This window comes from Chlorocebus sabaeus, chromosome 5 (assembly GCF_047675955.1).
Source record: "Chlorocebus sabaeus isolate Y175 chromosome 5, mChlSab1.0.hap1, whole genome shotgun sequence".
Taxonomy (NCBI): domain Eukaryota; kingdom Metazoa; phylum Chordata; class Mammalia; order Primates; family Cercopithecidae; genus Chlorocebus; species Chlorocebus sabaeus.
In genome coordinates, this window is record NC_132908.1 from 25,550,905 (window position 1) to 25,567,105 (window position 16,201).

General features: G+C 48.9%; 1 protein-coding gene across 12 annotated transcripts in view; it reads left to right on the forward strand.

The window, feature by feature from the left end:
* Positions 1-16,201, forward strand: part of KATNIP (katanin interacting protein) — a 234,135-nt gene that overhangs the window by 78,254 nt on the left and 139,680 nt on the right. For all 12 annotated transcript variants that reach the window (XR_012092933.1, XM_007988570.3, XM_007988596.3 and 9 more), the window contains 2 exons: positions 2,255-2,424; positions 4,642-4,739. Coding sequence is in view for 11 of the 12 variants with exons in the window: in XM_007988570.3 (XP_007986761.3) it covers positions 2,255-2,424; positions 4,642-4,739 (268 nt within the window). In the remaining variant the exon portion in view is untranslated. The remainder of the gene's footprint in view (positions 1-2,254; positions 2,425-4,641; positions 4,740-16,201) is intronic.

Here is a 16,201-nt window from a genome sequence, read left to right on the forward strand (position 1 = left end):
GACCAAACATATGGCATTTTCTATATTTTCATACTACTTCTGAGAAGGTTCTATGAATTACCAGCAGTGTCTAAGTTTGCCAGTTTCAACATCATCTTGCCAGCTTTACAAGTTGTCTTCGTTTCGGTGTAGACTCTGGAGCCAAATTGCCTAAGTTTGCATTCTACCCCTGCCACATACTATAATAGCTATGCAACCTTGGGCGAGTTCTTTAACCTTTCTATGCCTCATACTGCTTATCTACTAAATGGAGGTAATAAAAGTGATTACGGCTCACGCCTGTAATCCCAACACTCTGGGAGACCAAAGTGGGCAGATGGTCAGGAGTTCAAGACCAGCCTGGCCAACATGGTGAAACCCTGTCGCTATTAACAACATAGGCAAAAAAAATTAGCCAGATGTGGTGGCACACGCCTATAGTCCAAGCTACCTCAGCTGGGAGGCTGAGGTAGGAGTATCAGAATTGCTTGAACCCCGGGAGGCGGAGGTTACAGTGAGCCAAGATCGCACCACTGCACTCCAGCCTGGGCGACAGTGCGAGACTCCGTCTCAAAAAAAAAAAAAAAAAAAAAAAAAAGGGATTACCCTGTAGGATTATTGTGAAGCGGAACATCTTCATATAGTTGATCATCATTATTCTCTGACTCTCTGTCTGTAAGTCTGTGTCATCACTAAAACTGATCTGTAACCCCACAGTCGATACTTGTGTATTTTTGCGGTCACTTGCAGACACATGCAGAGAGGCAACATTTTTAGTCCCCCGATACACACGTTCCCAGCTGATATAGAACAAGGCAATTCTCTGCCTCTCGTACTATAAGCAAGTGTCCTTTTTGCAGTGTACATAGTGCCATGTTTTTCACATTTTTGTGCTTTCTGCTGGTGATTTCGTTGCTTAAACTGGCCTCATACATAGTGCAGAAATGCTGTTCAGTGTTCCTAGGCATGAGGCTGTGATGTGCCTTATGAAGAAAATACATATGTTGGGAAGCTTTGTTCAGGCATGAGTGATAGTGCTTTTGGCTGTGAGTTTGGTGTGAATGAATCAACGATGTAATAAGGCATCTTTCAACAGAAACACACATACACAAGGTTCTGTGTTGATTGGTTCATGAAAATGTGAGCAAAGACTCACAGGCACCTAACCCTGTATTTCCTCTAGGAGCAGTAGTTCCAAATTGGCTAATTCAGAATTCACGGTGACTTTCTAGACCACTTGTACTGCGAATAATGAGAATCAACTTTAGGTTTTTAGAACAGAGTTTAGCATACAGTGTGCACCTTTTATGTGATTGCTATTATTTTTTAAAATTTAAATTGTGCTAATTTGATTGGCACTTATTTAATTACTGAAGAAGATGCACACTTGTTGCTAGGTTGGCTGGTTGTCTGTATAAATGTAGTTGATATAGAGGCATCTAAAGCTGTGTATAAAATGCAGGCGAGTCTGGCGTCCAATGGAAGCAGTTCTCTGGGGGCCGAAGAGGACACTGTACCCTGCCTGTGGCAGTGTGACATCAGGATTGGGTAAAGGACCAGGCTAAAGGTGTAAGGATGGTCTTCAGTGAAAGCTAAGTTAGGGACCTGGCCACACTCCTGCCTTTTAGCCAAAAGACATGATAATCCTATTGTTAACCTTGAACCAACGCCTGCATTGATACATTTTTTAGCTGCATTAGAATATGAAATGATGGCCTTTGAAATATCAGGGGTGAGTGTTTCGAGAACACATCTATTCGCTGAAGCAAAACATTAGCCCACCTGGTCTGACGAAAGATGTTTTCTGATTTGTAAATGGATGGTGTGAAATCTCTCACAAAGCCTGAGAGCCTAAAAACCACTTTTTGTTACACATCAAACGAAGTTTCACACAAAATGAAATTGCATAAAATTGGGATATTTTCAGGAAGCCCAGGCTGTATGATAGCAGTGTGTACACACACGCCTCCTCTCTGCCTTGGCCAGCACAGGGCATGAACTGGGTGTGTTCTTTTTTGCTAATGTGTATTTGAACCTCAGAATGAGAGCTGCAGAAACTTCCCTGTAGGGCCCCAAACTGTCTCCCCCTCGTGGCTTCTCTAAGTGGGTAATGGTCCTGTTAGAGGCTGTTTGTAGACAAACAGCTGGGCACACGCTCCCTGGGCTCTGATTAGAGACGCTTCACTGTGGGAACAGCAGTTCTCTCCTGGCTTGGGGGTTCAGCAGCCCAGACTCTCAAATGATGAGGAGGAACAAGCCACTGTTTCTCTTTCAGGATATTAAAGCATTTGAAAAGCAAGGACCCCGTGCAATTGAGGCTGGAGCACTTGGAGCAAGGTTTCTCTGTCTATGTCAACGGTGCCAATTCGGAGCTGAAATCGTCACCGCGGAAAGCCATTCACTCTGACTTCTCCAGAAGTGCCTCCCACACGGAGGGGACACACGGTGAGCACAGGCCCTCCAGGCTGAGTCACAGCTCTGTTAATCAAAATTAATTAGGGGCTGGGTACAGTGGCTCACACCTGTAATCACAGCACTTTGGGAGGCTGAGGCAGGTGGATCACTTGAGGCCAAGAGTTCCAGACCAGCCCGGGCAACATGGTGAAATCCTGTCTCTACTAAAAACATGAAAATTAGCCATGCATGATGGCATGGCATGTACCGGTAGTCCCAGCTGCCGAGGAGGCTGAGGCACAAGAATCACTTAAATCTGGGAGGCAGAGGTTGCAGTGAGCCGAAATCATGCCACTGCACTCCAGCATGGGTGACAGAGCGAGACTCTGTCAAAAAAAAAAAAAAAAAAAAAAAAAAATTGGGACTGTGGAACCACATCCTGGGCATGTGAACAATGAACACAGGTTAACTACATCCGCATGGCCTGAAAGAGCATAAGAATGAGAAAGAGAAATCCTGTTTTATTCCTTTTTAAACTAGTCTTGGCCTCTACTACCCCAGAGCAAAGGCGGTCAAAGCAGTAAATTTCTAGCTTTACATTTCCTGGGTCTTAAGTCAGTACTTTAAGGAAATGTCTAGGGAAATTTTGGATTATATCTGATTTTTCACTTGATATGTCTTAACTTTAGTACCTAACCCCTGTGTAATATTTGATTCCACTGCTCATTTCTGCATTTAGTTAATCCATACCGTGCATACTTTAAATGGATTTCGTGTGCCCTATAAGAAAACCACAGGAAGCTTGTGTATAATAGAAGAATACCCAACCCAGCCTAGCATAGACACCAAAAATGATTGGACAGTTGAATGAATGAAACAGCAGAGCATGTAGAGTCAGGATACCATGGGGAAGCCACTTAGTCTCTCTGTGCCTTTGTTTGCTCATCTCTAAAATGAGACTCAGCGAGGCATGGTGGCTCATGCCTGTAATCCCAGCACTTTGGGAGGCCGAAGTGGGCAGATCGTTTGAGCTCAGGAGTTAGAGACCAGCCTGGGCAACATAGTGAGACCCTGTCTCTGCAAAAAATACAAAAAGTAGCTGGGCATGGTGGTGCATGCCTGTAGTCTCAGCTACTCAGGAGACTGAGGCAGGAGGATTCATTGAGCCCAGGAAGTCAAGGTTGCAGTGAGCTATGACCATGCCACTGTACTCCAGCCTGGGTAACAGAGCGAGACCCTGTTTCAAAATAAATAAATAAATATTAAAAAAATAAAATAAAATGGAACTGGCGAGACTGCTTATCCCAACTAGTTGTCAGAATGCCTTTCAAGGTAGGCTGCCTTGTTGGAGAGGCCAGTGCGCTACCAAGCAAGTTACAAGAGGATCTGAAATGAGGCAGACTGGATTTGAATGAACCCTGTTCTGCTACTTTCTGGCTTTGAGACCTTAGGCAGTTAGGACCTCTCTGACCCTCAGTCACCTCTTGCATAAAATGGGAATAATTATGCCTGCCTTGCAGGCTTGCTGGGAAGATTAAATGATGTAAGAAATGTAAGTTCTCTGGCACACAGTAACTTTGATTTGTGTTATTCTAATCTATGGCCTCACAGACATGGTAAGATCTCAAACCATTAATATATAGTAAAAGTCAAAACAACAACAAAAGGGCAAGAAGAGAAAGTGATTCCTGAAATTTTTTCCTAGGAGAGCCACTGCCAGAGTGTAGCTTGAGCTCCCCAGCCCCCAGGGCAAAGAGGGAAACCAGTGGCTGTCCTAGTTTTCATGGTGGAGGCAGACCTGCTGCTAGTAAGGAGAATTCAGCTTTTCCTGGTCCAGGTTTCAGGGAGGAAGAGATAACAGGAATCTGTACTTGGAACACCAGCAGTACCTTCATTCATTCATTCAGCAAAGAGATTCACCCTCTACCCTCTTTTACACAAATGATAACCTCTTGTACCGGCTGTCCTGAACCTTGTCTCTGTAGCTTAGAGACTCTGTATATATAGATCTGTCTGATCTGACTATATACTATCCATATTATTCCATGGCATGAATATACTGGAACTTACTTACCCTTTCCTTTTTTGCTTAACTTTTAGCTTGTTTTCTAATGTCTTGTTGCCACAAACAGCGCTGTAGTCAATGTCCTGATACACAAGACTTTGGGCACACGGATACGTATTTTAGACATGAGTTACACACCAACCCAGTACTGTGAGCTTGTCATCAGTGCCTCACCAAGTCTCCTTCCCTCGTCTCTGGTGCAGATTATGGACGAAGAACTCTGTTTCGAGAAGCTGAAGAAGCCTTAAGACGCAGTTCACGGACAGCCCCCAGTAAAGTCCAGCGCCGAGGATGGCACCAGGTCTGGAGATTGTGGCCCCAGCCCATGCTTTAGAATACAGAGTGTGGGTGGCTGTGGGAACAGAAATGCAATCAGAGCATTTAAAACCCCCATGGGCCAGGCGCAGTGGCTCCTTTATGCAATCCCAGCATTTTGGGAGGGTGAGGTGGGAGGATCACTTTGAGCCCAGGAGTTCGAGACCAGCTTGGGCAACAAAGCGAGACCTCATCTCTACTAAAAATAATAATAAAAAATTCACCAGGTGTGGTAGCACGTACCTCTAGTCCCAGCTACTCAGGAGGCTGAGGTGCGAGGATTGCATGAGCCCAGAAGTTTAAGGCTGCAGTGAGCTACAGTCGCACCACTGCACTCCAGCCTGGGCAACAGAGAAAGAGCCTGTCAAAAAAACAAAACAAAACAAACAAACAAAAAAACACCCTATGGGGAGTAGGTGGGTCTGGCCAGGCACGGTCGTGTTCCCTTTCTGCATGTGGAACTGACCTCTGGAGAGACCTCTCCGCTGCATGGCCCTCCCCTTTGGATGTGGTCACTCCAGCCCCACTGGGGGGTGTAGAAAGGTCAGACTCACAGTCCCGTCGTGATGACTCATTCATTCAGCTCTTTTTTTTTTTATTAAGTATCCCCTATGTGCCAGGCACAGTCCTGGATGCCAGGGATACAGTGGGTGCATATGACAAAGCCCCTGCCCCATATAACCGAGATGCCATTTTGGGTTGCAGCTGGTGTGCTGATGTCAGGAGCTTGCATTTCGGAACATCTACCTCAGTTACCAGGCATAGGCTCAGCTCCCATGTAACTCGTCTCCTTTGCCCTCCCAGCAGAACTGTAGAGTACGTTCCAACATTGTCCCTCTTTATAAGGAGCTGAAGAGATGGAGATTCAGAAAAGTTCAGTGAGTTTTCCAAGGTCAACAGCTAAGAAGTGGCAGAATCAAGAGTCAGTCTTAGATCTTTTGCCCCAAATTCTGTGTTCTTGCTCATATAGTTCTTGATATTTTACCTCGTAGTCACTCACACCTTACTGGGGACCAGCAGGTTCCAGCCCCGTCAAATGAAGAATGACGAGGTTCACAAACTTGGAAAGGAAAGCTTTATTTCTCAAAAAGGGTGGCAGCCTGCCTCCCGGGTGGCCATTCCGGCAGGCTAGGAAACACAGCCTCAGGCCAGAAGCCAGAAACCTGCACTTTGAAGTTCAGAGGGATAAGACAGGGATTTATGCTGAATAGGTGGCCCAATATACATATTCAGTAAGCTGTAGGAGGAGTTATGAATATTTATAAACGGAGACATATGCACATGTGCAGTTGAGCTTCATGCCTCTCCATGGATCCATCGTCAAAAAATGGCGGCATTAGCAGGATCTGAGAGTGGAGGTTTTGGCCTTCTGATGTCAAAAGGCGAATCAGGAGACATGGAAACCCGCATTGTGCATCCTCCATAGAGGAGTCAGAACCACTCCGTGGTCAGTGGTCTCTTACCAGGAAGAAATGCTGGTCAGTTGTGTAGTAACCACAGAAGGGAGGGGCAGCAGGCAGGCTGTTGGTTGGTATCAGTGGTGGAGTCTTTGAAAAGGGCTTGTTTCTTTCTTTCTTTTTTTTGTTTGAGACAGAGTCTTACTCTGTCACCCTCGGTGGAGTGCAGTGGTATGATCTTGGCTCACTGCAACCTCCACCTCCCAGTTTCAAGCGATTTTCCTGCTTCAACCTCCCAAGTAGCTGGGATTACAGGTGCCTGCCACCACACTCGGCTAATTTTGTATTTTTAATAGAGATGGGGTTTCACCATGTTGGCCAAACTGTTCTCAAACTCCTGACCTCAGGTGATCTGCCTGCCTCAGCTTCCCAAAATGCTGGCATTACCAGCCCGAAAAGGGCTGGTTTGTTTTTAACCCTTAGAAAAGAAAACCTCCTGGCGGTTAATGAGGGAGGGGTTAATGAGGCATGTCTGACCTCCCATCCTATCATGGCTGGGAACTCAGTTTTAAGGTTTCTCTGGGGTCCCCTTGGCCAAGAAGGGGTTCATTCAGTTGGCTTGGATCTTGAGATTTTATTTCTCAGCCCCGACGTGTACATTTAAATGGCCTAGGATGGTTTTAAAATATAGATGCTCAGGCCCCACCCCCAGAGATTCTGACTTGCTGAGGCTTAAGCAGTGTTATTTTTTAAATTACTGTAATTTTTTCTCTTTACAATTTATTTATTTTTTTACTGTATTTTTATTTTTTATATAAAATAAAATAAAATTTAACTATATTTTTTATTTATTTTTATATATTTTTTATTTATTTTTATTCACTATATTACCCAGGCTAGTCTTGAACTTTTGGCCTCAAGTGATCCTCCTGCCCCAGCCTCCCTAAGTGCTGAGATTTCAGGCATGAGCCACCACGCCAGGCCTGTTGTTATTTTTTAACTTTGTGTTCACCAAGATTGGGAACTACTACCACATACCATTGCACACTGTACTAAATGTACGGGACTATAGTTACATGCTTTCATACCCTTTGTCAGCCCACCCACAATAACCCTAGAGGCCAGAAAATGTCCTCATTGTGCTACTGAAGAAATCAAGGCCAAGAGAGGTAAAGTGACTTCCTCAGAGTCGCATAGCTACTAAGGAGGAAGGCAGACTGGAAGTTGAATTCTGGGCCTGCGGTTACAAACCCAGTGGTCTTTCTGCCTCCCCACAGGGGCATCTTCAAGTCATTGATTAATTGGGGAAGGGTGTCCCTGCCGGATCTCAGTGCTGAGGAGCAAGGCCTGGAGGACACACAGCCTGGGGGCCTCCTTTTGTCCCCTGCAATGAATATTAATTTGTTGCTAATGAGGCCTTTCTCCACTTCTCACTTAAGACAGTTCTTCTAGTTGTTTTGAGAGCCTTCTATTATCAGGAGCCATATTTGAGTCTTAGACTGTGGCTTAATAGCTGGCTCTAGAGTCTGTGCAATTTAAAAAACTTGGCCTAAGATTAATTAGCATCCTCCTCAGTCTCTCCTTGTGGTCCCACACTTCACAGGGCCTAATCATAGCTAATTTCCTGATTTCCTGATGCCTCGAGGGCTGTAATTGTCCTTCTACACTGTAGCAGTCAGGGGTCAGTCAGTGCCTAACAGCAGAGACCACTCAGGCTATTTTAAGCAGAAACAAATGCAGTGCAGGGAGTCGGGTGCTTACGAAGTCCTTGGGCTAGCATGAGGAGTGGACTCTGGGCTGGGCTTCTAGGAATGGTGCCTCAAAAGCGTGACCACTTAGCCTGGGCCCGCCAGGAGAGCAGCTGCCTAGGACACTGTTGGGAAGGCAGGGGATCAGCATCAGGAAGGTGTCACCTGAGCTGCAATCCAGGAATCAGGGAGTTACTGCCCCAGCTGTTGGCCTCAGAGTGACCCCATGCCTGCTAGGACAATGCTATGAAGACCCTGCCCCGCAGCGTGGCTAGCCAGCCAGGAACACTGTGGAAGAGCTCGATGCCACCAGGACTGTGCTTAGCACTGAAACAGCCAACATCCATCCCCCTCCTCTCCTCACCTCACTTCTGCTTTCCCTGGCTCGTGTGAGGCCATCTGATTGGCTGAACCTAAAGCACACCCAGAACCCAAGCCAAAATTTAACCGTAATAGGTCCATTGCACGATACTGGCAAGTCTATACACGTAGACACCGGGTTTCAGCAGAGAGAGATGTTTAATTGCAGGGCCGCCAAATGAGATGGGAGGAAACCTCAAATCTGTCTCCCGGAGGAGTTTGGGGCCAGGGTTTCTAAGGGTTTTGGTGTGGGCTGATGTGTGGAGATCACTGATTGGTGGAAGAGTGCAGGGTGAAGTCATGGGACAGGGAGATGAAGAACCTGTGTTCTCACTCAGATCCCGTTCTTCTGTGGGGGCCTTCAAACTGGCTAGCATCAGTTTTTTTGCTGGAATTTAAGATCTGGAAAACATCTTAAGCAATTCTTAAACAAAAGCTTTAATGATTCTACAGTCAGAAATCTATAAGGAATAATGGGAATGCTAATGGTCAGTATCCAGTGAATTTCAGTTACAAGGAAATGGGTCAAAGTGCAGTGATTAATGCTGAATTATAGCTATATTCTGTGAGAATTCTTGTTAACCGTGTGAGGACAGCTTCAGAAAGGCAGTCTGGGAAATGCAGTATTTGGCTTTCTGGCCTCTCCCCCACAGAAAGGCTCCCCAGGAGGAGTGTGGGATGGGTACCGAGTGCCAGCCTCCTCCAGTCCAAAGCATGGACTCTGCTCCACACACCCAGGCCTTTGGGGACCACCCTTAAAGGTAGAGCCAAACCAGGGAGCATTCAGAAGTGGTGAATGAACTACAACGTGTCATGAATGAAATCATCTGTTAATGTAACAGACATGTATTGGCACCCAGCAGGGCCCAGGCACTGTGCAAGGCTCTAGGGTTCAAAAAATCCAAGAAGGCTCAGTTCCTGCCTTTGAAGCTCAAGCTGTGAAGACATGGGGACTGCTTAACTAGGTGGAGGGTGTGACACCTGACTTCAAACACATGGAGGGCGGGCCTGGTGGGGTCCAGAAGTTAACCACTTGAAGCCTGTGGGTCAAACTTGCCCCCAGATAATGGTTGTTAGACTCACAAAGTTTTAAAAAGACTTTTAGAAGCTTGCCAACATTTAAATTCACAAGATTTTATATTAAAAATATATCTAGCCAGGCACAATGGCTCATGCCTGTAATCCTAGCACTTTAGGAGGCCGAGGAAGGAGGATCACCTGAGCTCAGGAGTTCAAGACCATCCCGGGCAACATAGCAAGTCCCATCTCTACTAAAAATAAAAAAATTAGCCAGGCGTAGTAGCGCACACCTCTAGTCCCAGCTACTGAGGAGGTTGAGACAGTTAGGATCGTTTGAGGCCAGGAGTTCAAGGGTACAATGAGCCATGACCGCACGACTGCACTCCAGCCTGGGGGACAGAGCAAGACCCTATCTCAAAATCAAAAATCTAGATTTTTCTTCCCTAGAAAAAATGGAAAAGTCTTACCCCCATGCTGGGCCATCCTCCTCCCCACTAGGCAGCCAGCAGCAGGAGCCGTGTCCAGCAGCTTTGCTTTGGACAGGGCACGAGCCTTCCTGTTTGCCAAAGTCCCCACCACTCCCCAGAGCTTCAGTGGTGAGGCTGAGTGGTAGCTGTGGTTTATTATCAGATTTAGGCTATGGTTTCTCTTATCTCGTGTTTCCATTTCCCACCTGGCTCTTTGGGGCATTTGAATTTGTGGCCCCTGGAGAATGGAAGGAATAGGCTTTGGACTGCTCACTGGCTGTGTGCCCCGGAGCTGGCTGTGTAACCTCTCTGAGCTGTGTTCCCCGGAGCTGGCTGTGTAACCTCAGTGAGCTGTGTGTCTTGGAGCTAGCTGAGTAACGTCTCTGAGCTGTGTGCCCCAGAGCTGGCTAAGTAACCTCTCTGAGCTATGTGTCTTAGAGCTGGCTGTGTAGCCTCTCTGAGCTGTGCACCCCAGAACTGGCCATGTAACCTCCGTGAGCTGTGTGTCTTGGAGCTGGCTGAGTAACCTCTCTGAGCTGTGTGTCTTGGAGCTGGTTGTGTAGCCTTTCTGAGCTGTGCACCCCAGAGCTGGCCATGTAACCTCTGTTAGCTGTGTGTCTTGGAGCTGGCTGTGTAACCTCTCTGAGCTGTGTGCCCCGGAGCTGGCCAGGTAACCTCTCCAAGCTATGTGCGCCAGATCTGGCCATGTGACTTCTGTGAGCTGTGTGCTCTGGAGCTGGCCATGTAACCACTCTGAGCTTCGATTTCATCATCAGTGAAACCTCCCAGGGCTGCTGGAGCGGAGCGTGTGCAGAGTGCATTACAGGTGGTCCATCAGCAGGGGATGCCTGCTGCTTCAGGTAGGAACAGGTGACAGACATGTCCAGAGGAATGGCTAACAGCACAGACCCTGGAACCTTCCAGCAGCCCCAGTGCAAAGTCTTGGCTCCACCTCCTGCCAGCTGCACAGTGGCTAAGATGCTTAACCCCTCGGTGCCTGCTCTCTCATTTGTCATGTGGGGTTGGTAATGGTAATTAATGAGGGCAATTAATGAGGATCAGATGGGCCCATGTTTGGAGAGAGGCTGAAGCAGTGCCTGGCACAGGAGAAATAGTCAGTGAATGGTACTGACTGTTGTTGTTTTAATCAGTGGAGGGACAGATGGGGAGGGCAGCTGGGCCTGGAGGCCTCAGGGCCCTTCACTCTAGTATGTTCCTTTGCTCACTCATACTTTACTTCATTCATTCTGTGCTCATGTATTGAGCACATACTCAGTTTTGGCACTTACAGCTGCTGGATTCCGAGCAGTGAGGCCAGCCCTGACTTCCTGGAGCTCATATTGATGGGGAGCGGGTGGGGAGGTTGGGAAGGCAAAGGACCAAAGGCAAACAAGTGAGTTGGGAGACAGTGCTACGAAGGAAGGACAGAGGACAGCAGCCTGAAAGAGAAGGTGTTGGGGAAGCGTTCAGCGAGGGTGTGCAGCACAACCTCCCAAGGGACCCCATCGCAGCCAGGGCCTGAGAGTTACCTGGAGCCAGCCCCGGAAAGATCTGTGGCTGGGGGAGGGCTTCAGGTGAGGGGACAATGAGGGCAGTGGGCACTGGGCACAGGCTAAAAGGAGGCGGGGTGATCAGGACAGGATGGCAGAAAGGGTGGAGATGAGGGTGTCAGGGTTGCAGGTAGGAAGAACCAGCTATGCGGGGCCTAGAAGACCACAGGAGGAAGTTTGGATTTCAATCTAAATGTGAGGAATTTCCAAGAGGGTTGAAATAGTAGAGCACCATGTTTGGGTTCATGTGTGCAGAAAGGACCGCCCACGGGGGCAAGGGGCTACAGGAGGAACGGGAAGCCTTTGAAGTAGGGCTCTCCCTCTCTCCACCAACCTTCCCCAGCCCCCCATCCTTGCACCTCTGTTCCCTGTCCCTGAGCTGTCGCCAACTCGTAGCTTCAGTGTTCTCCGATCCATTGTGCCTTCTCCACGTGTGGTTTTACACTCCCTCCATATTTGTTAGTTGAAAGTTTCCAAGACAGAGACAGTCTGAATCTCTCAGGTCATCTCTTTCTCAGGGCATGGCTTGGGCTGCTCCTGCTTAGCCTGGACGAGGCATCCCCTCCTACCTCAGTCGGCTATGACTGGAGCCCCTCAGAGACCAGGTCATTTGATGTAAACCCTGCCTGCCGTGGCCGCATGAGCAGGAACCATGAATCCTGTAGCTTCTTGTCAAGAAGGCTGGAGGCAGAACAGTGAATAGGCTGGGCGTGCCAGCTATACTATTATTACCGTCATGAGGAAGACGGGCTGGATTAGTTTGCTCTGGCTCCAAGAAGTGGAGTTAAGTCCAAAGTTTCTCCATGGTAGACAGTCTGTGGAGACAGAGTCTTGGGTCCATGGCATGGAGAGGAAGACAATCTTTCTATCCTAACCCTTTTGGATGGACTCCTGCCATGCTTAGAGGTAGCCGAGGGTAGGCAGAGTGGTCAAGGCAGCCAAGTCCCCAATGGCCAGTGGCCAGTTCTCAAAAGCTACTCCACCAAGAGAGGGACCACTGTCCTCTCCCAGTCTTGGGGTTTCTCTTGTAGGGCGGTGCCAACCAGGAGAGATCAGCAGGGCCACACGGTCACCTTGTGTATTCACATTGGTCATCTGGGGACACTGTGGTGGGATGCAGTGGTCCCAGTGCAGTGAGCGCCTGCAGTCGCAGCTTTATTCACAGTCCGCACAGCCCCCTTGCTTCCCCATTCACCCTCTATACTCTCCTCCTAGCTTCCTGGCTGTCTTGCTGGATTTTTTTTTTTCTTTTTCTTCTTCTTCTTCTTCTTTTTTTTTTTAGACAGGTTCTTGCTATGTAGCCCACACTGGTCTTGAACTCCCAGGCTCATGCGATCCACCCACCTTGACCTCCCAAAGTGCTGGGATTACAGGCGTGAACCACTGCACCCAGCCCTGAAACTCTCTTGAATCACACACCGTTTCTACTGACCAAGCCCAATCCATTCACTGCCTCCAGGAGAACAGGTTTCTCTTCTTATGATCTCACCCAACAATAAGAAAGCACATTGGGGTAGAGCTGCCCTGACAGGAGGGGCTGCGTCAGGAGCACTGGCCTCCAGATCCTTTGGTCAGAAGGTTACCGAGTCATGCCAACGCTGCCTGCTGGCTAAGAAGCTGATGACCTCCACCTGTAAAAACGCTTCCCAAACCCCTCCGATTCCTGGGAGTTTGGGGAAGATCATGGCGATGGCTGCGTTGGGCTCCCGAGCTGCCGCCTTCCCTGTGGAATGGGCTGGTGGTGATATATGGCCTCTTGTTCATACTGTCCTTTTCCCCCCACCACTTCTGGGCCTTAGATCTTTCTGCTGCTATCTGTGGATTAAGATTTATGGCTTCCTCAGCCTTGTAATACTTGGGTGGACAGCGGCCTAATCAACAGAGCCGTCGTTTACCAAAATGCTGTCAGATTTGATGAACGTCATCGGCTCTTAGCATTAAATTGCTAGTGAAGGGATTGGCCTTCCAGCAATTTACTGTGGGGTGGGCTTTCCTTAAAGGTCTCTAAAGCAAGTTCATTGCAATTGTTAAAGCAGAGGCTTTGCTCTCACTCAGCCACCATATTCTGTGTCCTGTTGTGGCCTGTGCAGCTTCAGCACCTTCAGAAAATCTCACAAGTGAAAATGGGAAGTGTTGGGGGCCCTGTCTCTTGTTATCTTCCTTCTGAGTTCTGAAACCCCTGCAGTGAGGACAACAAATGAAACAAGCCATAAAGCATTGGCCTTTCCAGTGACCTTGCACAACATAGACTGTCAGAGTGGGGAGCGCTGCTATTTCTAACAGATCAGACAAACGAGGGATGAACACATCAAGTCAGCCCGACCTCCCCACCCTAGACCTGCCTTTGTCAGTGTTTTAGAGCTCTCCTACCTCTAGAGGGAGCCATTTGCATACTGCACAACCTGCACAACCATGTGGGGCAGCCCCCAGCCTTGCTCTTTTTTTCTACTTGACAATAAGCTTTAATGCACACCTTTTAGAACACTTTGCGAAGAGGGGTGGCAGATATGAACAAGTAACTCTGGGCATGAACTGGGCTGAGTGTGGGCCGGGTATGAAATAAGCTGGCCTTGGGCTGGCAAAAAGGAACATGGATTTTGGAGTGTCAGGGCTTTTAAATCCTCCTCCTGCATATGATTGATACTGCCAGGGTCTACCCAGGTCTGGGTGCTGCAAGTAGTCAGGAAAGAGCAGCCGCTTCGAAACACCCACTCAGGTACAGCAGCGTGCCAAGCGGGGAGCCAGCCAGGTGCACAGTCATCATCCCTTGCAAGGGCGTGGAGGTGGGAGGCAGGGAGCCATGCACGGCCTGGGGGGCTGGGTTGGAACCTGCCAGCCCAGGCTGCTCACTGGAGGTGAGCCTTCCGTGTGGGCAGGGCTGCTTTCAATCTCCTCCCAGTGGTGGCAGAGGAGCCTCCCTGGGGCTGGGGGCGGGAGAGCAGGCCAGATGGAGGGACTATTTATTCCCCTCTCCAGCACCCACTCAGCATTAGAAACTCTTTCTTTCTGGACCACATTAATTTTGTCACATGTTGCTTCATAAACACATTCTCCCGTTATGGGTGCTGTGTGACCTCCTTGAGGGCAGGGCATTCATTGGTTTAAAAAAAAATTTTTTTTTTTTATATCTTCCTGTGTTTTCAAAACCTTGTATGCAGTCGGCGCTCAGGAAAAGCTTGCTGATTCAGTGCCTTAATGCCGACTGCAAACCTGGGTCCCGACACCTCCGCGAGGTGAGCAGTGGTGCTAAAGGGAAGATGGGAAAACCGTAGAAGAGGGAGAGGCCAAGCGCGGTGGCTGACGCCTGTAATCCCAGTACTTTGGGGGACCGAGGCGGGTGGATCACCTGAGGTCAGGAGTTCGATACCAGCCTGGCCAACGTGGTGAAACCCTGTCTCTACTAAAAATACCAAAAAAATCAGCCGGACGTGGTGGTGAATGTCTGTAATCCCAGCTACTCCGGAGGCTGAGGCAGGATAATTGCCTAAACCCGGGAGGCAGAGGTTGCAGTGAGCTGAGATCGCACCATTGCACTCCAGCCTGGGCAACAGAGTGAGACTCTGTCTCAAAAAAAAGAAGAGAGAGAGACCAGGGCTTTCCTTGAACATTAGAGCTCTTTCATGCTTTCAATTCAAATCCAAGGCTAGCAGAGTTGTTCATCCCGATTCTTGTTATCTAGGGTCCAGGACCTCAAACGATGTAATGGCCTATTCTTCATCTCTCAACTCCCCTGTGCCCCATGTGGTAGCAAGACAGGCCACCAGCAGCTGCCCACTTACGTTCCGCCGCTCTGCTACCACGTCTCTTCCACGCCCCAGAACCAGTCACCCAATCACTGGGGGTCAGGGGAATTGCATACTCTGATTGGCTTGACCTGGGTCACGTGCTCATCCACCCCTGGGGAGGGCTCAGTGGCCTGTGAACCTCTTGGGGCCCGGGCAGGAAGTGGGGAGCAAGACACCGTCTCAAAAAGCAAAAATAGGGTGCTTTTACCAAACAGGGCTTTTACCAAACACAGGGGAGTGTGTGCTGGACAGGCAGAAACAACGGCTTCCACAACAAAGCCCTGTCAATCTCCTGATATGCTATTGGAAATTAAATGTGCGTGCGTATAAATTACCTGGAATCTTGCTCAGATTCACATTCTGATTCCCAGGGCAAAGGAGGAGCCTGGAATTCTGCATTTCTCACAAATTCCCAGGAGATAACCAGTGCTGCTGGTCCGTGGACCACACTTAAGAGTAGCAGGGCCCTAGTCCCGGCCCCCTTTCTCTGGACAAAGGACTAGAAACCCATGGGGAGGCCAGGCAACACCCCAGGCCCTGGCCAGTGCTGGTGAGTCGGGCAGCTATTCAGGCCTGGGCCCCATGCCCCGTGGTCCCTTCTCCTTGCCCCCACTCAAGCCATCTCTTCCCCAGCTGGAAGGCCTCCTAGTATTTGGATGTTAGTTGAGTGGTTTCTGGGGAGGAGGGAGGAGCGTTCTGGGAGGTATGGTGGAAAATTCAAGTCAATGATGAACTTCAAAGCCTTTACAGCTTCATTTCAGTCGAGGCAGGAAGACCTCCAGGAATCTCCGGGCCTGGAAACGGTCGGTGTTGGTTATATGTTCGGGTAGTGCTTTCCCTCCATGGGCCCTAGCGCCAAGGCTAACGTGTGTGCTAAGAGCGAGTTGATGGGGCCTGGGAGGAAGCTGCGCCATATGTGGAGCTGGAGCCCAGGGCAACATGGGACAGATGGTCAAGCCGAGGAGCGGAGAAAGTGGAAACAGCAGGGGCCACTGGGAGTCCGGAGGGGCATCTGCAAGCAACCTGTCTTCTGTAGGAAGGCTGGGCCATGCGCTTTCCTGCTGCACCCCGCCTCCTCCCTGTTCTCCCAGGAAGACTCCCTAGCTGCTTTTCTTCAGCCC